The sequence below is a fragment of the Solanum pennellii genome, chromosome 2 (genome assembly GCF_001406875.1).
Source record: "Solanum pennellii chromosome 2, SPENNV200".
Taxonomy (NCBI): domain Eukaryota; kingdom Viridiplantae; phylum Streptophyta; class Magnoliopsida; order Solanales; family Solanaceae; genus Solanum; species Solanum pennellii.
In genome coordinates this window covers 44659713-44681502 of record NC_028638.1, presented here as the reverse complement: position 1 = coordinate 44681502, position 21790 = coordinate 44659713, and the positions used below count along the sequence as shown (strand labels likewise).

Sequence of the window (21790 nt, the reverse complement as noted above, 5' to 3'; positions counted from 1 at the left end):
AAATTTCAATGTCTATAATGTGCCTTCATCGTGACAACTGACAGATATCGAGTAAATTGAAGATATGTGATTTATCGATGGAACGTCATAACATGTTTAGATTTTTTCTTTATAAACTATAGTTTGTTTATTCAGTAAAATTATTAGAATTGAGAATTTTTTTATAGTTTTTACAACTTGTATTATTTTTTTAAAATTATGATTTCATATCACATGTTTAAACATGATATGTTAAAAGACAAAACGGATATTTCAACGCTAGCTAGTTTTGAACTTTTTGCCCTTAATTTCATGAAAAATGTTCCACGTAAAACTACCGAAAGTGAAAAGTGTCAGATTTATAAGAATTGGTTATCGTTATAACTTATTTTTGTTTGTAGTGATTTTCATAATAATTATGGAAAAAAGAAGAGAAAAGAAGTTAAGATTTGTAATATATAGATAATAGGAAAGTTAGTTAATAGTTGTGAAAATTAATGGTTACTCTATCGTCTTTTGCATTCATAACTTTTCTGTATTACCGGTGGGTTGTTGGATCAGCCTTCAATGTCTCACATTTATATTTTTTAATAATAATAAATGTTTATGCCTCTTGTTAAAATTATTACAAAATCAATTTATATCCACTAATATCATTTACTGCACTTTAATTTGATGTCACAAGTCTTTTTCCATATTTTGCAGGTTACTATTTCATATTCACTTCTATTTTGAATATATATGTGATGCATTTCAATATACAATATTTAGGATGGAAAAAAACTTAGTCGTATTGGGTGTTTGTATCAAATTAATTTAATTTTTATTATTATGTGATTTAATGAAGTAACACACATGTTAATTAATTAAAATTAAGTAAAATAAATTATAAATTTAAACACATGACATGCATGTATTGAATTGGTGTAAACACATGTGAATAAGTTTTTTCTCGATATTTAAAATATATTGTTACTAAATGAAAATTTTAATTTTACTTTTTATACGATATGTAACACAAATAAATTTAAAAATACTTCAATACATCCAACATATCTTTAATTTCGGGCTATAAAATTTTAAAATTAGATAATCAAATTAAAACGGAGAAACTAACATACATGAGCCCTCATTGATCACTCCGAAAATAAAATAAAATAAAATAAAATAAATAAAAAGGCCACATTCCCCCTCTCTCTATCTCTCTCTTTCCCATATATAAATCCTTTTTGTGCTCATCTCTGTTTTTGTATTTATAAATTATAGAATTTCTGTTTGCTCACTTCTTCCTATATTCAATTTAGTTCATCACCCCTGTTTTTATTTTTTCTTGAATTATGGGTGATCAGCAAATAGGAGGAGGAGCTAATGGATCAATAAGTTTGAACATTAGAGATGCTGATGATAATTTGAACAATAAAAATTGTGCTAATTCAGTATCACATCAAGATTCTTCCTCAAACTCAACTTGCAGTTTTGTCACCGTTCCCTTCATCCAAAAGGTGAGTTGTATATATTTAATGAGTTTCCAATACATATACAGAAAAAAAATTAAATTAAACTCGGTGAAACTCGTAGCTGATACTCTAACTCCGTATTAATGTGCAGATCATAGCAGAGACGTTAGGGACGTATTTCTTGATATTTGCGGGGTGTGGATCAGTGGCGGTGAATGCCGATAAAGGAATGGTGACTTTTCCGGGGATATCAATAGTGTGGGGGTTGGTGGTGATGGTCATGGTTTACTCTGTTGGACACATTTCTGGTGCTCATTTTAACCCTGCTGTTACTATTGCTTTTGCCTCTAACAAAAGGTTCCCTTGGAAACAGGTATTACAACTCTCGTACTTTCGCTTACAAATTGATCAATCACTTCTGTAAAAATATGATATTTGAGCCTAACTCAATCTTAAAAATTGATTCACAAATAGAGATGTGTTTAACTCATTTTAACAAGTTCATTGGTTTTGACATTTTGAGATATATAGATGGTAAATATTTAGTTAGTTTTAAGGTAAATAATATATAGGAGATAATGTCAATATACCATGTTTGTATCTACAATATCACAAAGTACAAATATCAAAATGATTCGTCACAATCGAGGGTGGAGTTAAGAGAGGCACGCAGCAGGGGTTCTTGGGTCCTTACTTTATCGAAAAATTATATTATATATCTGAGTTTGTAAAATTAACTATTATTATTTACACTATTCGGTTTTAATCCTGTTTTTTTTCCTAGTCATATAAATGTTTGCAGTATAAATACTCTCTCTGTTCACTATTGTTTGTCATGTTATATTTTTTGAAAGTTAATTTGACTAATTTTCAAAATTAAATTAGTTCACATTAATTTGATATGTTAAAAAAAATAGATATTCTAAAACTATATGAAAAAGTACTATAAATTGCAATTTTTTTGCATATTAATATGATGAAAAAATATATCTTAAAATGTTCGTCAAAGTTTTATAGTTTGACTCTTAAAAATTGAAACCATGACAAACAATATCAGACACAGAAAAATATAAAATTATATTTTAAAACAGAAAATGTAGGTTTGTACGGGTTATGAATTTATTTTTCTCATTAATTATAATAATGGCTACACATTGACTCTACTGATTTGTAATAATGATCATGACTTTTTCTTGTAAATTTTTTCAACTTTTATTCTTCAAAATAATCCTGTTAGTTTTGATTAGTTGAGAACATTAAAGATATTTCAAAGTTTTTTCCTAACCTATATCAATGACCATTAGAAAATCTTAGCAAGTTCCGCGAATTGATTATTTAAACTTTTATTTTATCGTAAGATTCATGGCACGAAGTTTTAAAAAAATAAATATTAATGAGTTTATTTTCTTGTTCATAGGTACCTGCCTACGTGGCAGCTCAAGTGATTGGATCAACATTAGCAAGTGGGACCCTACGATTAATATTTAATGGGAAACATGATCACTTTGTTGGAACCTCACCTACTGGATCAGACGTTCAATCTCTTGTTCTCGAATTTATAATCACATTTTATCTTATGTTTGTTATTTCTGGTGTCGCAACTGATAATCGAGCTGTAAGTATTATATTTCTTAATTTCTTTTTAATTTTTTTAATTAGTATAATATTTAAACTTAATTAATTAAAAACTTAAGAACGAGATCTTTAATATATATCGTATGCAAAGGGTAGTCAATTATAATCATGATTAAATTAGTAAGAAGATTGTGACTTTGTTAAATATGATTTAATTATACGTGGACTCTTATGAATCATCATTAAATCATGATTGATTTGATTTATTTTTTGTTTGTTTGTGAATTATTAATTATTTGCAGATTGGAGAACTTGCTGGTCTTGCTGTCGGGGCAACCGTATTGCTTAATGTGATGTTTGCCGGGTAATTAAGTGATTTATTTATTACTCTTTCATTATTTTAAAATTAAAACTATATAATAAAAAAAATTATCTTATTATATAGTGTGAACAAGACTCAAAATATTTGGATAAAGGGTGTTCAAATCTTTTGACCATTTGCCTTGTTAGGGTTACGTACATCCTCGTGCACAAAAAATACACGGCTTTTATTTTAGAAAAAAAAAACGATTTTTTCATTTTTTTTTATATATATTATTGACTTAATACATAATTTATTTATTATTTTATTTTATGTTTTTTCAAGAGTTTCACTAATGGCATGTTGGATCAAGTTCTAGGAAAAAAATCATTCTAAAAAAGTATACTTATTTTGTAAAGTTGAGGTGTTTTGTTCAAATTTTTAATAAAGAAATGTAATGTTTTTCAATAGTAGGAAAAAACTATTATTCAGAAGCTGATAAAAGTCTTTATTTCTCCGGAACCTGGGTTAAGAGAAAATAGTTGGTATAATATTTACAAAATTGATTTTTTTTTGTCAAATACAAATTGTTTATTCTTTAAAAATACTTTCCGTAAAGTATTTTTGACCCAAAAAAATAATTGTAATAAATAAATCTATTTTAAAAATTTGGTCAAACATATATAAAATATCCTCTTTTATTGAAAATAAACTCTTGGGGTTGTTTGGTATGAGAAATATAAGATATTTCCTCTATTCAACAGTAGTTGTCCATTGATATAGGAAATAAGAAATTATTTCCTATATCATTTAAAATTTGAAAAAATGAATAGTATTTAATAGCAAGGGTAAAAATATACACAAACATGATAGATAAATTATTCTTTGGTTTTATTAGCTGGTCAAAATATTGTTGAATATCCCGAAATAATATAGTGAACAACTAAAAACAAATAGAGAGTAATAAACCCCAGAACAAAATTCAGGACTATCTTGCATTTTGTGAGGGGTATTAATTAGTTCCGAGATTATATATCTCACTATTTATACTATAACGATGGAATACATCATACCAATACCATACATATAACAGAATAACTGATCTCATAAAATGTCTCAATCCATGTGAAAACTTTGTCTATCACATCTCCATAAAAAGAAGTTGCCTATTTGTGATGTTATTTCATATTTGTTTCTTAGTTTCTATATTAAGTATATGTAACATAATTTGTTGGGCTGGAGTAAACAGGCCAATATCAGGGGCATCAATGAACCCAGCAAGGAGTTTGGGCCCAGCAATAGTGTCAAGCCATTACAAAGGTTTATGGGTTTACATGTTAGGCCCAATAGGTGGGGCCATAGCTGGTGCTTGGGTCTACAACATCATCAGATTTACTGATAAGCCATTACGTGAAATTACCAAAAGTGGATCTTTTCTCAAATCCAAAACCCTACTACGTAACCCCTCCAATTAGAACTTTTTTTTTTTTTTTTAATTTTGAGAAATAGATATAAAAAAGAAAGAAAAATATGTTGCAAATTAGATCTTGTTTAACTTTTGTACACGAAAAAAGAAGTAAGATAATCTACTCAAGTTTTAACTATGTCGATAGTGTATTGTTTTAAGTATTTATTTCATTTTGTTATATGTATAAGTAAGGTGTCCGTTAAGCGCCTTTGATTTGAATTTGCATTGTATTAAACTCATTAAAGGGGAAAACACTCTTTGTCGGGATTTTTTCATGCTTAATCCCAGGCGTGACTCGAGATATCTAATTAAAGATGAAGAGATCTTATTCATTCCACCACAATCTATATTATATTCCGTTCTTGTCCTTTCCCGTTGCTCTTGTAGTAGTGCATGCACTATTATTTGATTTTTAAGTTGGGGAAAACTTTTTGTCTCGTTTATTAACATTAGCAAGTTTCCACCTACAATTGTTTTCTAATTTCCTTAAACTTTTTTTTTAGTATATCTGGGAGAAACACTTTTGTGGTAAGAATGGATTGACCGTCTTTAATTTGCTAATTGACTGCTGATTTGTGTATTTGGCAAGAAGCATTTTCATTGTAGTATTTTTGTTGAACTTACTTATTATGATTCTTTTACCACATCCATACTAAGTGTACATTAAATTTGTACCTAAATATATAATTCCGTTGGAAAACATTTTGTTGGTAGCACATGCCCAAAAATGAGCCCCACCGTAATCTAAATTTGTCGAACTCCAAGTTATGTGAATACGAACGTAAAAAGCATTTAGACAAACATTGTGAAGGTAGAAGGTAGGAGCACATTTTCTAAAAAAATATTTTTCTCCATACCGAACGCACCCTTAGAATTTACAATTTGTGATAAATGTAAGACTGGAGAAAACTGATGTTAGCATCTAAAACTAATGTGCAACAGAATGTTCAATGCATTTCACCAAAAAGCTTTCTTCCTCTTGAAGTTGGTTGCTCTCTTGTCCTCTACTGATGCACCCCAATTAACATTACTAAACATCTCAACTTTACCATGTGAACAACTAAATTGAGCTTTGAGTATACATAGCAATTTAGTGGCACAAGTCACTTTACCATAAGAATTAACCCAAACAATAGAATTATTGGCACTAAGAGAGCAAAATATTGGATTTTCTGTTTGAGCATTTGGACTCTAGCAATATTTGACTCAAACCTTTTGGCTTTTTCTAATATTGGTCATTTTCCATTCACAAACTACAGGTCTTGTATAATACTTACATTAGCAAGAATAAAAGGTTGGTGTTTCCAAAAGGACACTAAAAAACTTTGTAGTCAATTCATGTTTCCAAATTTCCACCATCACAAAAATAAATGTCTCCTATATATATCCACATTCAAAGGGGGATTAAGTGAAATCATAGCTTTCTAATACCTGAGAGGGAGTTCAAGAATGGCTGAGATATCAGATATCAGTCATGCAACAGCTTTAGAAATCAAAGATGATAATGTGCATCATATTCTTTCTTGTCCATGTTTGGCATCCAAGAAACTTGATGAAACTATAAGCTTCACTCAAAAGGTAAACTCACTCTTCCAGTTCTTTGATGCTACATATAACTAGTTCTCAATCTACTAAAGGATTTTACAAGTTGAAAATTGAAGATATCTCATTCACATTACATCAACTTGTCTGAGTTGCAGATAATGGCATAAATAACTCTACACAAGTACCCTTCACTTTCTAAAAAGTGGTTTAGTGTAACACTGTTAGGTGTATGAATGAAGTTTCACATTAAAAATTGATAAGAAAAACAAGCTAAGACACATATATGGTAGTGGTACTTTTAATGGTGTGAAGCATTATGGGAAAGCTCACTTAGCTTAAAGAAGATAATCTCACAACATATTGTAAACACCTTGAACTGGCAAAACGCCACAAGCACCTAATGTAACACTGAGAGTCACAAGGCAAACTAGTTGTCCATATAACATAACATGCAATTATAATACAGAAAATGGAGCAAGTTGATGAGTAATCTTGTGTTTTCAATGCAGTTAGTGGCAGAGCTTTTAGGCACCTACTTATCGATGTTTGCTGGTTTTGCTGCCATGGTGGTAAACAAAAAGATTATGATGGTTATGATCTACACTGTTGGGCCTGTTTCTGGTGCCCATTTTAACCCTGCTGTCACCGTTGCTTTTGCTTCATGTAAGAGGGTAGCATGGAGACATGTAAGTTTCTCCATTCTCAGTTACCGAAACTACAGCAAGAAAGGACTAAACAACATTCAAAAAAAAAAAACTTAAGGCTGCTTCTCCTTACTTTTTGGGCTACTCTATTTCCAGGTGCCAGCATATATGTTAGCACAAGTCGTGGGAGCAACTCTAGCAACTGTCACAGTGAGATTAATGTTCAAGGAAGAGCAACTTCAGTTTCTGAGAACAATTCCAGCTGGCTCAGATTTGCAGTCTCTTGGATTAGAATTCTTGATCACTTCCTACCTCATGTTTGCTGTTGCAGGCACCGCAATGGATAAACGAGCTGTTAGTGATCACTGCTTGTTTAGATGTAAAGATCCTAGGACAGAATTTGACTTATTCTATCCTTCTCTCTGTTTACTAATGCAGGTTGGAGAACTCAATGGACATGTTATTGGAGCTGTAATCACAATTAACTCTATCCTTGCTGGGTATGCTAAATAGATAACTTCTGTTTTCCCACTAACTTTGGACCCATTTCAGAATGCATTTTTCTAGCGAAGCGTTCAAAAAGAATGTGTTTTCCTAAAATAGCTACAGAAAATAAACATGAGCATCTCAAAGTGGAAGAATACTTCACAGTTCAGACTATCATCAGCAAATTGGAAGTTAAAACTGAGTGAAAAGCTACAAGAACAGGAGCATGGGGATGAACCAATATAATAACATGTTTTTCACAAATAAAACAAGTACAGGGCCAACACTCATAACTGAGTTGGGAGTAAAAGTTTCTAACGGTGTTATTTGGAGTCTTAACTCTTCTTCGTTCTCCAATTTTGCCTGACTGGGTACATTTGGCTATTGTGATGAACAGGCCTATTTCAGGGGGATCAATTCATCCAGCAAGAAGTTTGGGACCAGCAATTTTATCAAATTGTTACAAGAAACAATGGATATACATTTTGGGTCCTACAGCAGGAGCTACAACTGGTATCTGGTTTTACAATGCCATGAAGTCTGTTAAGTCCTATAATGAAGTCACTAAGTTTCTTCCCTTTCTCCGAAGATTAGCCCAAAACAAAGTTTAAACGACAAATACTACTTTCCCCGTCTGAATAATCAAACACTTCTCAGGTCTAGGTTTAAATCTTTCCGCAGAAGATCAGCCCAAAAGTGCTTAATAAAAAACCACTGTTCTGGTCATCTATGCAGTTCTTTGTAATTGATAGAAGCATTTGGCAGCTACTATATATTATAACTTATATGATAGATATTTGGATATCTACTGTTTAGCTAATATTTACATTATATTCTTCAATTCAGGCGCTCCACGAATCATTTTGAGGTTTTACCAAAAGAAAATATTATCACGAGGCAGTAGTCTCATAACCACATTAAATTTCCCAGAACTCTGTCCAAATAGGAAATGACTATATTGCAGTATTTCTAAATGATGCTTTACAGAGGAAAATTTTAGGAAACACAAAGTATCCGACATTTGTAAAATTCAGGACACAATGTTATACTAGTCAAAGAAACTGAAAGCTCATGAGAGGGTGTACATTTTCAGAGAAAAAATAATAACCATTGACTATGCATACATGTTAAAATAAGTTACACTTGGGGAAAAAGAATAAACCGACAATTACCTGTTATGTACATACAAAAAAGAAATGGCAGCATGATTCAAGAGATCAAACCATAAGCTTTTACTACCTTCCAATAGGTGCATTGTTCGGTGAACCTGTACGACTGTTCGAGTGATGCCTCAATCGTAAACTTGGAATGATAAGAGGTTTGCAGCAAAGAAGAGCGAAAAGGAATTCCATTGTAAACAATGTCATGCTAACCCACACAAATAATGTTGTCTTCCAATACCATAGCATTCTTTTCACAAAAGGAAGTTCAGACTCCAGTGTTAAAGAGGCAGTATATATTTCGGGAACTCCACCTCCAGGGTGGAATTCAGCTCGTTGCTCAATGATCACCCTCAAGCATGCAGTTGGAATGAAACCTTCAGAGAAGCCCTTTAAGTCTACCTTTAACTTTTGGGATTCTGATGTATATCCAGTGACAAGAGGGGCAGCTTTAAGAAAAGTAGAAAAAAGGCGTATAGGATTGCTTTTGAATTGCAACATACAAGGTCGCCTGGCGCTAGATAGCACTTTACCATTAGAAGTGAGGAAATCAACCCGAACCTTCAGGTGTAATAAACAAAAGAATTAGTAAATCATTCAGGTAAGACCGGACATGTAGAAATGCATAACAAACCAACAATTCAAGAACTAGAATTAATTTGGGTCGGCAATGTAAATCTCAACATTGCTTTCCTAAAATAGGTAGAAGGCTTGAAGTTCTACCAGAAGTGAATCAATAAAATTAATTGTGCCAAGTTCTTCAATATATAGGCGAAACGGACAAAATGAAACTAGAATTGGAGGGAGTATACATGTTAACTTGGTAAATAGACACTAGACAGGAGAAAGAAATTGATATCAAATACTCATATCACTGTGAGACAAACATTTTATTCTTACAACTATTTCCCTTCCGCACACCCCTGGGTCTCCTTTTTTATGTGCAGCTTTTTTAAAAGTATATCAACTGAAAAATGCACTAGCTTAAAAACCTATGGCATGCCATACACAAACCAGATACGCAGTCAGCAAAATCAGATGTCTAAAGCTTATTCAAACTCCAACTTGTGCATTAGTTAAACTTATCTGGATGATAGCAGTTTATAATCATTTTGCAATAGAAAATCCTGTCTAGACTATATCCTCCATCTGAATATACAACAGAATTTGATCCTTGCAGAAAGCACCAAACATAACAAATATGGCATACATGTACACAGTCAAGCGACTTCCATAGCTGTTGGGACTAACTTTGTACGCATAAACTAAAGCAATAACTTCACAATTTGTTTTAAAAAAAACATCTTCCCAATCAGGTCAATGAACCTATGTTGATGAACTATGGACAATAAGTTCCAATTACAACTATTCTGTATCTAGCAGCAAAATATCCATCACGTATGAAACTGTCTTTGCGCTCATACCTGAAAAATGCCCAAATTTCTGTTGTAATCTGACTCGGGCAACATTAGTGAAACAGTAACCTGCAACTTATGATTAGGTGGGATAACTCGCACCCCATCAACCATTCCAACCTCCACTTGACTATCTACACCACAGGTCACACCTGGACTCCTTATTATCGGCACATATGCAACTGGGCTCTTTGCTGTATAATCAAAATTCAAAGGCTCGTTCATCCTGATAGGCTCTTCCACCATAATTCTTATCAAGATGCCACCCATTATAAAAGCTGATACCAGCAATCCAACCAAAACAAAACAAACATACACAGACCACAAACATCCCCATCCAAGTTGTAGCCCCAACCTCCATACTGAACTCTGCTCCTTCAACCATCTAGAAACAAATTTCAACGTATTCTCAAACACAAACCCAAAACTCCTCATAAACCTGTGTAGTACATATAGTTTCACACGCCTCATTATTTGAAATGGATCCATCACAAACATATAAGAGCAATATATTATCCATACAGGAAATGTAAACAACTTTATCATCAAACTCACAATAGTTATCAACATATTCACTTGATATCCAACAGATTTTATGACTAAATTCGCTAAATCAAACAAAATATTCGAACTTGAATCATCAATTTCTCTCAAATGTGAATTAACTTCCTCAGAATTATCGATTTCGTCATTGTTTACATGAGTAATTACAGAATCCTCTTTCAGCAGTGAAGAATCCTCATTCGAATTATCTATTATTACACTATTTGCATTCATACCTGTTGGAATCTCCTTATTTTGTTCATCACATATACCTTTTTGACTTTTTGTGCTCAAGTCAAGCTGCATTGAGTTCGAACTTTCTATATTGTCCGAACTTCCATTCTTATCCTTATCTGCCATAAATTTCCTTGAGCGCTCTCTCGAATTCGAATAACTCTCGGAACTTATGAAAGGTCGAAAATTAGTCGACTCGTTACCAGAATCATTGAAAGAAAAAGGTCGCCGGTGCCGGAGAGAAGACAACGGTAAATTGTCATTTTCCACGGATTGATTAAGGTTTACGTCATCCTCCGATCCGCCGGTTTCGGCGTCGGAAAATATGTCGCTGCAATCGTCGAAGGGGAATTCGTCCGCCGCATCATCAAATAAGTCTCCGTTGTTGGCTTGCTTATTTGGTTGTGTATCTTCCATAACAAACGAAATTCAACAATTGTGGACTCTATTGTTTTGGAGTGTGAAGGGTTTGATGATGATGAAGAAGAAAAAGGAAATTCAAGGGATATTGATACGCTTGCAAAATTCTGTAGCACAGAGGTTGTACTATTAGGTACAATACTTGTACATATATTTTTTTAAAACAAAAAAAGGCAATGTAGTCTCATAACTAATAAAAAGTTTATTAGTTTTGATTCTTTAACTATATATTTATCGATTTTGTCTATTAAATATTCAAAAATTTATTAAGTTTAGTTTTGTTTAACTTTTTACACAAATAGCTTAGATTTAATATTAATGATATTCTTTGTAAAGTTAGATCTTTAACTCTTCAATATAAGTTCTAATTTTATTGAATTGAGGCTAAAATGAAGCATATAATTATTGCTAATGACTTGAATATATTGCGTTCTCTTGCTTGGCGATTAACGGTTTATAATCAACACGAATATTTTTAGTTTTATTTTTTCATATAAAAGAAAAATAAGAGATTTTGATATTATTTATTAATTTTCGCTATGCAAAATAAAATGAATAGAACAATAAAATCGATCTATTAGAAAAAACTAAAAAAAAAGTTTCAAATCTACCATTTTATAAATTTGAACTTCTGAAAAATTGAACAAATTTCCTTTAATAAAATTGTTGGAGTACAAATTTTGAATTTAACAAGCAATATATAATTTAAGTTTAGTATTTTCAAGTGATTAGTAGCAATAATATTTTTTATTCTATTATCCGTTAAATAAAATTATGACTTATATTTTCTCGAGACAGGACTCCGTTAATATAAACCTTGGTTATTTGTATAAAAATGAATAGAAAATAAGCATGATAAGTTTTAAAATACTTAAAGGACCTAAACTAGTAAATGTATATTAAGAGACTAAATACGATAAAAGTATAGTTAAGAGACCATATTTGATAAATTTTTGAATAATTGAAAGACTAAATCTAACAAATATATAATTAAGAAACCATTTTAAACCTACTATCATAATTAAGAGACTTTATGGCTTTTTTTTTTGTGAAGTTACAATAACTAACAAAGGTCACGGTTTGAGTCCTCCACCAATGAATCGCCTTGGTTAAATAACGTTTTACAGTGGAATCGCCTTGGTTAAATAACGTTTTACAGTGAAATCGCCTTGATTAAATAACATTTTACAGTAAAATCGCCTTGGTTAAATAACGTTTTACGCCCAATATGAGACATTCACACGAATTCGAATTTAGTGAGCTCTAATGCCAAACCTTGCATGTGGTTGTTCATGGTGCTTTTTGAGATGACGTGTTGCATTCTTGATTTTGAGTTCTGGAACTACTTAATTTTGTATGTCCAATGCAAATTCAAATTAGCTCTTCATTATATGTAGCCTAAGCAACCTCTTGATACAATCCAAAATATTAGTACATGTTTGCTCCAATACAACTTTTGTTACAAAACATGGTGAAAGACCAATTAAAATACAACCCTCAAACTCAGTACAATTTGATTTGATAAAATCATCTTCTCAGATATCTGGTTTGATTTTATTTCAAACAAATACAGCAGATGCACTAGCTCATCCGTGGTAACCATTTACCATTACTGTTTTTTCTTCCCAAGTGTGTTTGATTCAACACTTGGAAGGACAAAAATCAGAGTGCAGGTAATATAGAGCTTCAAACCCCCTCAACAAAACTATAAACGACCTCAGCTGCAATGCTCAATATTTATTCTTTCATGCAAACAAATAGAGGGATCACCTTGAGTGTGATACTTGTCTCGCTTCTATGTCCTGTAGTCTGAGGGTTACAGCCCTCTTGTGGGCATCCAGACCCTCAACTTCGGCCATTTTCTCTACGTAAGGACCAAGATTCCTCAGCCCTTCTTCTGTCAAAGACTGCACAGTGATGTACTTCAAGAAAGAGTCCAAAGAGACCCCACCATACATCCGTGCATACCCATAAGTTGGAAGAACATGGTTAGTTCCACTTGCGTAATCTCCTACACTCTCAGGTGTCCACTTTCCCATAAATACAGAACCTGCAAGTAGTCAGAGTAGATTATTTATATGTTAAGATTTACCAAAGGGAAGCATGGTTGATCAGTAGTAAGTTGCTAATTGATGGTAAAATATGAACCTCCAAGGCTCCAACCCTACTTTCCAGTTACCTGGTATTACATACGAACACTGAAGACATCATTTGCCTCATCTATGCTACTGTAATGTAAATCAAGATTTCTTTAAGCCCAGAGAAAAATATGGTATGTCAACTACCGAAGCGAAATATTAGAGCTTATTACAGCCACCATCCGAAGTGAAAATATTAGAGCTTATCCTAGAAACTCAAGCTGACTGACCACTATGCGGAAAAAAGAAGAGGCTAGTCAACTACCCGTGCATGAATATCTTCTAAAAAAAAAGAGAAACGGAATAATTTAAGAAAAATGCAAGCACTTCAAAGGATCACTAGTGAAGTTTCTTATCCGGCTCGCTAATAGCCAGCCATCATGAACCTTCTATTTGTCATCTTGAGGCTAAATCATACAGTTCAAGGAATAAAAAGAAGAAAAAACTATCGATCTCATACAGTTCAATACAGCCTAAAACCCCTAAAATTAACCAGCTGGATGATGAGACAAGGGGAGAAAAAGAAAATGAAACAGAAATCTCAAGTAAAGAAAGAAGGCTGTTAAATCATATGGAGAAGTTTTGTTCTAAGGAGGATGACAAAAGGCTGGGCGGAAACTCACATAAGAAATTCAAGAAGATGGGAAGAATAAAAATGAACATATTATCCACTATATATCTCGCCTTAACGTGGCAAAAAAAACCAAGAGAAGCTTGTGGATCATATTTCAGATATGCATAAACAATCAGCAGCCCAATAAGCCCAAAAACACCAACAGAAGATTGGATATGCCAAATGGAAAAAGAGAACCTTAGCAAGTGCATGCCTCTAAAGTACCTGCATTCTCAATCAAATTTTCCCACTTCTCAGCTTCATCCACATTGATTATCAGATGCTCAGGTGCATACATGTTTGAGAAGGAAATTGCCTGGACAAGATTGTGATTTAAGTCTAAGAGAAAAGGCTGTAGCTGACAGAAATTTATAAGGAATATTGCATTCACATACATGATGTAATTGATTATTTATATTATGTTCAGGCAGAATTATTTTATGACAGCAAGTATACATCCAACTCTGTGCAAATTGCTGCCAACCAAGATCAACAAATAACAAACATACCTCCAGCATATCCCGTGCTAACACAGTGAAGCTGTGGCTTAGTGCCTTAAGTGCAAATTCTCCCCTTGGAAGTGCTTGACATTGCTTCATGATTTCCTCTTGAATGGCATTTAGATCAACACCATCCCCAGCAATAACCAGTACGACTTGGCTATCTGGCCCATGCTCCGCCTGAAAAAATGCATTTGAGATGATAAGAATAAATAGAGGTTGCCCAGTCTTTGCCACAATGATAGATAGGAATTGAAGGAAGTTTCAGTTTAATCTATTAACAGTTGATCTTCTTCACTGTGAATAGCTTAAATTTTCTCTTATTTTAATCTCAGAAGAGACATAAGCTGTCCCAATGTGAAATACAAGAGCACTTGATTCAGACACAGAAAGTATGAATGGAAACTTGATCAAGCAGTGAAAATGGAGCTGATACCTGTGAAAGTAAATCTGCTGCCACATGGACGGGACTGGAATGCTTGTCAGCTATAACAAGGACTTCAGAAGGCCCAGCAGGCATGTCAATTGAAACCATCGCTTCGCTGTTCTGTTGAGAGAGAATATTACTTAGCAAAAGGCAATTTAAGTGAAGACATTAGTCTTCCGCAGCGTATTTATTACGAGTGACATTTATCTACACTGCAAATATCCCTAACCTAAGATTGTCTCTTACTTGAAACCAATACCTGCAGGATCATTTTTGCAGCAGTGACATACTGGTTTCCAGGCCCATATATCTTCTCAACCTGGCATAGATGGCAATGTACATAATGCTTCCCCTTTTATATTATCAAAGAAAGAAGAGGAAAGTTCGATTGTAAAGTGATCCAAAGGACAATAAGAATGGAAACCAACTTCATTAAAGTATACAAGGCAACCACAGGATTGAGGATTCAAGGACATTGAGGGTAGAAGCTTTACAGATGTACAAGGAACAGATCAATGTTTATGTGCTTGTACAATCCATAATTACTTTTCTTTGTAAGAAATATTGTCAATGTACCAATAAGGGTCAATAGCATACACTGTACATAGGGGCATCTTACTTGATATCTATCCTGAGAAGTGAATGTAACCCTAATAAAATATAAATTTCAGCCAAGTACCAGAGAACTTTTTTAGAAAAAACAAAAGGCATATTCTCAAATACTCGAAAAACTTTTTCTGTATTTTATGGGATAAAACTGCCCCTAAACCACTGCAGAAAAAAAAGACAGACTTCCCTGAGTAATATCAGACTGGACCTGCTTGCCTCCCCAGCCTAAATTCTTCTATTCTAGTTCTCTTGTGCTTTTGACTAAAACCAATAGTACTACCTAGCCTTCTTAGTCCCACCCTTGATTTATTAAGCCTTAATTAGATTTGCTCAACACAAAAAAAGTAGTTTTCTTTTTCGGTATCTAACTAAGAAAAACTCCTTCACCTGGATTCTAATCCTAATAATAATAATAATGACTTACAGATGGTGTTCATCGACCTAGCAAAAAAATCACACATGCTTTGATGGTATATCAAGTTATCAACTCCTACCCAATCTCTAAAGACAATGTTTAGTCAAGTTGTTTAGTTGGAATTTTCTTTCACATGTTAATAGCATTGACATGTTACTGGACTTTGTTCACTCCTTAGTTCTAGCTTAGATTACTTGTACCAGTGCTGAAATGTTTTTTCCCTTCTGTACTGAAGCTAACTGGTTATACCTTTGTAATTTGGCATCTTCTTGATGTCCACACAATGATAAATCTCTTACTTTATACAAAAAGGAAAAGGAACACTTCAGAAATATAATATGTGTCTAGTGTCTACTCAAGCCAGGATTTATTGTCTGAATGTACTCGTGTTAATTACATTATTCTGTGTCTCATGCGTAAACTCAGCAAAACAATAGAAGTATACTAGTGCTTGTATGATACAATATGCCAGGTTTCAATTCCTTAAGGTGAAAGTAGTACCTTTGGGCATGATTCAGTGCCCCAGGCCATTGCAGAAATTGCCTGTGGGATTTAAGAAAGTTACAGTAAGTGTCCCAGTAAGTAAAAGGTGTTTGCAAAAATTAAGAAACTAACTGAAAATGAGTCAGATGCAACATCGGCTGATGAATGCAAGATCAAGGAAGCATATCATCATATACCTGAGCACCTCCAGCTTTAAGGATGTGGGTCACACCCGCTTTTTTGGCACAATAAAGCACTTCCTACAAGAAAGGCATCCAAATAAATGGTGACTGATACTTTAAGTCATACTAAAAAAGTGAGATGGTAAGCAAGTACCTTGCAAATGCTGCCATCCCTAGAAGGTGGAGTTGCAAGTACAACTGTTTTACATCCAGCAATTTGTGCTGGCTGGCCAAAGGGAAAAATTGATAATTTTGTACTTAGGGAATTAGCATTGAAAGAATGATTAATAAGAGCATAAAATTAACACGGAAAATTGAATCACCATACAACTGAAAGCATCAGAGCTGTAGAAGGTAAAACAGCAGTTCCACCAGGAACATAAAGCCCTACAGAGGCAATGCTCCTAGCGACACGTTTACATCTGACCCCCTGACAAAGTAGGAAATACAGAAGTTAAAAGGAAAAATAAAAGTATAAAGATAATGTTGTTATATAAGGCCACACAACTAAGATCAATCCTGTACAATATCCACAAAACTTACATGCATGTTCTCAACAACTTTCTCAACAGGCTTTTGAGCAGCATGAAAGGCATATATGTTGTTATATGCCACATCAAATGCTTCTCGAACAGATGAATCGAGCTGAGTCAAATAAAGAAGCAATTAGATCGAAATTTAGAAAAGCTGAAATCATTTGTCTTTCAAGAAAATTATTCTGAGAACAGAATACTCTCTTCAATCATACCTCGGGATCTGGAAGCTCACTGACATCTTCAACTATCTTATCCAGTACAACTTTGTCAAACCGCGATGTGTAACTGAGCATTACAGATATCAAATAAAGTAACATCAATTCAACAAGACAGACTAACTATATTGGCAAATTTTAATTTCACATGGAACTATTAACTCCAAAATAATGATAAGTGATCTAAACTAGGGGATATTCTGAAGGTTTGGAATTACTCTGTCCATCAAACTAAAAAGAAAAGTCAACTAAAGTAGATAGAATCAATTACAGAAACATTAGAAACACGCTCCAAAGATACTTGTATTAGCTTTAATTAATGAAAGATAGTGTAACTAAGAAGTTGACACAATTCCAGTGTTCTCAAAGGGAACTTAAAATGGAGAGAGAGAGAGAGAGAAAGGGAGGGTGTCTGATACGGCAATATAGAATCATTAATCTTTTTTATTTTATGTTTAGGCTAACAGTTGCAAAGACACAAAGGTCATCCAGTTGGATTTTCTATGTGGAACCTTGTCATATTTTTGGGCTTTTCATTTTTAAAAACACTGTACCAGAGATTGAAATGTGGAGCATGATAAACCTCATCTTTATGCCACTTACTATTTCCATCATTTTGGTCCGTGCAATAAGAATAAGGACACACAACATAATATGTTAGGAGGGATGCCCTTTACATCATTCATTAATATTACACAAATTGTTTATATATGATATGATAGTCTAGCACCTCCACATGGAGCATTTCTTTGGTATTTTCTATGGATCAATAACACCTGTTCTGCATGGTTTTTTTCCTTAAATCATCAAAGATAAACTCATATCTGCAGTCTTATGGAAAGGGAAAGGGGAAATGGGCATTTTGATATAGCAGATACAGGGTAAGATTTGTTGATGAAACAAATACAGTAAGTCATAAATATAAAACAAGCACTGACTCTTTAACTGCAGCATCACCTCTATTACGAACATCATCAACAATGGGTTGAACCTGATACAATTCATTCAACATTCAAAACAAGTCAACTAAATTAAATTGTAAATAAGTAAATTTAAGGGGGATAAATGATTTAGTTCAAGAAGCATTGTTAACTCACTGTGCCGAAAATGGAGGAGAAATCAATGCGAGGACGAGCCTTGAGGCTGTCAACCTCAGAGGTTGTAAGCTCCGATAACTTATACGACTTCATTGAGCACCTAATTGACTTACGAATTAACCCTGTTAATAACCATCAAAAACAATATGACACATTAACCCCAACAGTAAATCTCTAGGAAGACACGTTTAATATAAAGCATAGAACTTTGCAATGGTTTTCACCAATAAGAACAATTACAAGCAACCAATTAAAAGTTCTGCGAAAAATGCCATGCACAAAATGCAAATAACATTCTGCAAAAGAAGGAACTTCTGAAAGTAATACCTGCAGGTAGATAAGAATATTTCCGATAAAATACAGTATTGCGTGTAGGAATTGCCCGAAGATTACTAGCCAAGCTACAGGACCTACTCAATGATAGAATGTTGCAGTCCATCAATGTTCTGACAGCAAACCAAAATTAGACTATACTGTCTAAAATATGATAAAATTCAAATTTGTTTCTAGAGCTTAATTTTTTTTTCTGAGAAGAGAAACGATTAGAAAATCCTTGAAAATCAGAGAATTGATTGATATACGAAGCAGACACAAAAAAAAGCATTTGGAGAAAGGATTAGAAATTTTCACTAATGAGGAAGAAAGAGGGCTTAAACCTACAATTAGACGTCGTCGCCGGAGAAAGATGAGAAGTTAAGCAGATCGTCGCCGGCGGTGTCACAGCAGAGTGAGTTGTGTACTTTGTGGTGGTGGTTCAATTGACTATTGGGAAGGAGAAACCAGGTTGGAAATGGCGGGCCGAAATTAATTTGGGAAGAAATAACTTGGGCTTGTAATTTGGAAGATTAATGGGCCCAATTAATTGCACAAAGTGCTAAACACTTGGACAAGTGGCTTGGCGCAATGGAAAGCTCAAATTTTTTTTTAATATAAAATGTGAATATAATAAGGGAAAAATAATAGATTCTTTTCGATGGGCTCTATGATCATTTTAAATTATCGAACATGTTCATTTGATAATAAGAGGAGTTGTTCCGATAATAAACATTAACAAAAATATATATATATATATATGTTTCACATCTCGTACAGCTCAAGCAAAAACATCCAAATACTAGTTGCAACGGATATGGAATAGAAAGTTTGAAATTTATTAAGTTCTGATCCCATCTTCTCGACATCTTTTTTTCTTTCTAATAAAATAAGTATTTATTACTTTCTCTGTCCCTTTTTATTTGTTCACTTTTAAATTAACACACCTATTAAGAAAATAATTAATGACGTAGTGAGTTTATCATTTTACCCCTGTTAATTATGAAGTGGGTGAAAAGTTCTACGTTTTTCAAAGTAATTAGTCATTTAATTGTGGATATAATAGGTCAAAGAAAATTGTCATTTCTTGATTTATCAAAATGAACAAGTAATTACGGATAATTATAAAAAGAAAAGTAGACAAATAATTAGGGACAGATGTAGTATACGTTATAGGTTATGAAAAATAACACCTTTCTTTTTGTTTCTCTTTGATAAAACAAAGTCATCAATGATCAAACACTCAACCTAATCAATAAAAAAAAATATGTGATTCGTAAACTTGGGACTTGAGACAACACATGCTATAAAGTCCTGGTAAAGAGTCATTCTCAAGATGCGAACTATTTTTATGGCTTGATAGTGGCTTTTTGGGTATGGTTTATTGTACTTCCACGAATTAAATTTAATATAAGGTGTAATTTGATTAATATATTTTTATTATATTAAGAATATTAAAAGTTTATATAATTTTTTAATTTAACAAAATTGAGTAACTATTAAGGGTAGAATTGAAAAAAAAAATGACTACTTATTTCTTGATTGTTTTTATTGATAATTAATCTTGGATATTTATTTTTAGTATATCTATCATATAATTATGAGTTTTTGGTCAATACATCTTTAAACTATACTCCTAACTCAAACTAGATCCTTAAAGCATCATTCGTAGTAGACAACATCCTTCAAGTATTTGAAAGTGAACAATTGTCATCCTTCTACCTAAATTTATCAGAAAATTAACAGATTCCACAAAAATCAAGTCATTCCTTCGTGATTATTATTTTCAGATATACCAAAATAGTATCGTGAACTTTTTCAGTAATTGAGTTTAGCATTATGCAAAATATTTTAATTTGATAATTTTTCATTTACTTTTTACGTAATTAGATATAGAAATATTATTAGTTAAATATTTAAGTATGATATTACATAAAAAAAATCTACTTTCAAACAAAAAATATTATTGAAATTTTTTCTATTTGAAATCGATATGTTTCTTTTCAATTGAATATGCTAGAAGCGGCGTTTGTTGGAGACTTCAGCTTCTAATAATAATGTAGAATTAAACTCAAATGCAAGAGATAATCAATATTTTGATCACTTCAATATCAGAATGGCCTAAAAGTTTATTGATCAATATATAGTATTTATTTGAAAAAGTAAAGATAATTATTAAGCTCCACCTTATTTTCGTTACTACATGAGAAAAAGAGCAGATCATGTATCATCACACCTTTCAAATATTTTTTGTTTTAGTAAGTAATGACTTCTAAGATTTTGTTAATATTTTTTTCGAAACTTTTTATAGCAGTTAATAAAATTATCTAGGAAAACTTTTGTTGATAATCATGTAAACTGCTCATATTTTTGTAGGATCGAATAGTTTTTTTTGATAATATCTAATAGAAGGATGAAAATTGTTCACTTTTAAATACTTGAAGGATATTTTCTGCTAAAAATTATACTTTAAGGATATCGTTTAAGTTTGAAATATTATTTAAAGATGTTTTTGGCTAAAAACTCAACAATTATAGACAGAGGGAGTAATTAATAATGACCTTTTGACAAACAAACATATAATAAATTCTCATCGCATCTAGAAAATTCTATGCAAAAATACAACTTCCAAATAATTGAAAATTATTATTCCCTTTGTCAGATTATATTAATTTGATATTTCAAATAATAAATTTAGATATTCAAAAATTATACGAAAGAATATCATAAATGACATTTTTTGCATATCAATATGATGAAAAATACATCGTAAAATATTAATAAAAATTATTATCATTTGACTCTAAAAAAATAAACTATGACAATTAAAAATGGACGAAGAGAATAAAATTAAAGTTACCTTGTGTAACGACCTGTTTAGTCGTTTTGAGCAGCAGATTTTATTTCTGGAAAAACTGTGTGAGTCGACGGAACCCACGACGGACCGTCATGGGAACGACGGGCCGTCGAGGGGGTCTCGTTCCAAAAGACTTAGACTTCTGAAATTTGGGTACTGAAATCGACTCTCTGAACTTG

At 32.6% G+C, this 21790-nt stretch overlaps 4 protein-coding genes across 6 annotated transcripts; 2 read left to right on the top strand and 2 right to left on the bottom strand.

Annotated features, from left to right (window-relative positions):
• The first annotated feature begins 1180 nt into the window (after positions 1-1180).
• Positions 1181-5045, top strand: LOC107009183 (aquaporin NIP1-1-like). The gene is made up of 5 exons (XM_015208462.2): positions 1181-1481; positions 1588-1809; positions 2854-3051; positions 3314-3375; positions 4562-5045. Exons 1-5 carry the CDS (start codon positions 1317-1319, stop codon positions 4785-4787), a joined length of 873 nt encoding a protein of 290 aa, XP_015063948.1. The 5' UTR covers positions 1181-1316; the 3' UTR covers positions 4788-5045.
• A 667-nt stretch (positions 5046-5712) lies between these two features.
• On the top strand, positions 5713-8066 carry LOC107010679 (aquaporin NIP1-1-like). The gene is made up of 4 exons (XM_027914206.1): positions 5713-7011; positions 7126-7323; positions 7408-7469; positions 7853-8066. The coding sequence occupies exons 1-4, from the start codon at positions 6808-6810 to the stop codon at positions 8064-8066; spliced, it is 678 nt and encodes a 225-aa protein (XP_027770007.1). The 5' UTR covers positions 5713-6807.
• A 322-nt stretch (positions 8067-8388) lies between these two features.
• LOC107008976 (seipin-2) lies at positions 8389-11384 on the bottom strand. Its single transcript, XM_015208209.1, has 2 exons — positions 10040-11384; positions 8389-9176 (listed from the first exon to the last, which is right to left on the bottom strand). The coding sequence occupies exons 1-2, from the start codon at positions 11222-11224 to the stop codon at positions 8691-8693; spliced, it is 1671 nt and encodes a 556-aa protein (XP_015063695.1). The 5' UTR covers positions 11225-11384; the 3' UTR covers positions 8389-8690.
• Positions 11385-12591: 1207 nt separating this feature from the next.
• Positions 12592-19263, bottom strand: LOC107011402 (histidinol dehydrogenase, chloroplastic). Of its 3 annotated transcripts, none has more exons than XM_015210896.2 (15): positions 19103-19263; positions 18770-18888; positions 18443-18564; positions 18284-18336; positions 17343-17415; positions 17138-17239; positions 16923-17024; positions 16749-16820; positions 16610-16672; positions 16431-16472; positions 15165-15224; positions 14915-15025; positions 14488-14658; positions 14204-14294; positions 12592-13277 (listed from the first exon to the last, which is right to left on the bottom strand). In XM_015210896.2, the coding sequence occupies exons 2-15, from the start codon at positions 18879-18881 to the stop codon at positions 12994-12996; spliced, it is 1458 nt and encodes a 485-aa protein (XP_015066382.1). In that variant the 5' UTR covers positions 18882-18888; positions 19103-19263; the 3' UTR covers positions 12592-12993. The 3 variants fall into 3 exon arrangements, with proteins under 3 accessions (XP_015066382.1, XP_015066383.1, XP_027770489.1); XM_015210897.2 differs by having other exon boundaries at positions 18770-18852; positions 19103-19260; XM_027914688.1 differs by lacking the exon at positions 18770-18888 and having other exon boundaries at positions 19103-19258.
• Between the last annotated feature and the right edge of the window lie 2527 nt (positions 19264-21790).

What these genes read in the sequence shown, in the direction of transcription:
- LOC107009183 (XM_015208462.2), top strand. Translation starts at nt 1,317, where the DNA reads ATGGGTGATCAGCAAATAGGAGGAGGAGCTAATGGATCAATAAGTTTG. An exon ending in CCGTTCCCTTCATCCAAAAG is followed by an intron (nt 1,482 to 1,587) that starts GTGAGTTGTATA and finishes ATTAATGTGCAG; the next exon opens with ATCATAGCAGAGACGTTAGG. An exon ending in AAAGGTTCCCTTGGAAACAG is followed by an intron (nt 1,810 to 2,853) that starts GTATTACAACTC and finishes TCTTGTTCATAG; the next exon opens with GTACCTGCCTACGTGGCAGC.
- LOC107010679 (XM_027914206.1), top strand. Translation starts at nt 6,808, where the DNA reads ATGAGTAATCTTGTGTTTTCAATGCAGTTAGTGGCAGAGCTTTTAGGC. An exon ending in AGAGGGTAGCATGGAGACAT is followed by an intron (nt 7,012 to 7,125) that starts GTAAGTTTCTCC and finishes CTCTATTTCCAG; the next exon opens with GTGCCAGCATATATGTTAGC. An exon ending in CCGCAATGGATAAACGAGCT is followed by an intron (nt 7,324 to 7,407) that starts GTTAGTGATCAC and finishes TTACTAATGCAG; the next exon opens with GTTGGAGAACTCAATGGACA.
- LOC107008976 (XM_015208209.1), bottom strand. Translation starts at nt 11,224, where the DNA reads ATGGAAGATACACAACCAAATAAGCAAGCCAACAACGGAGACTTATTT. An exon ending in GAAATTTGGGCATTTTTCAG is followed by an intron (nt 9,177 to 10,039) that starts GTATGAGCGCAA and finishes TTACACCTGAAG; the next exon opens with GTTCGGGTTGATTTCCTCAC.
- LOC107011402 (XM_015210896.2), bottom strand. Translation starts at nt 18,881, where the DNA reads ATGGACTGCAACATTCTATCATTGAGTAGGTCCTGTAGCTTGGCTAGT. An exon ending in GTGAGCTTCCAGATCCCGAG is followed by an intron (nt 17,240 to 17,342) that starts GTATGATTGAAG and finishes TATTTGACTCAG; the next exon opens with CTCGATTCATCTGTTCGAGA. An exon ending in TTAAAGCTGGAGGTGCTCAG is followed by an intron (nt 16,473 to 16,609) that starts GTATATGATGAT and finishes TAAATCCCACAG; the next exon opens with GCAATTTCTGCAATGGCCTG.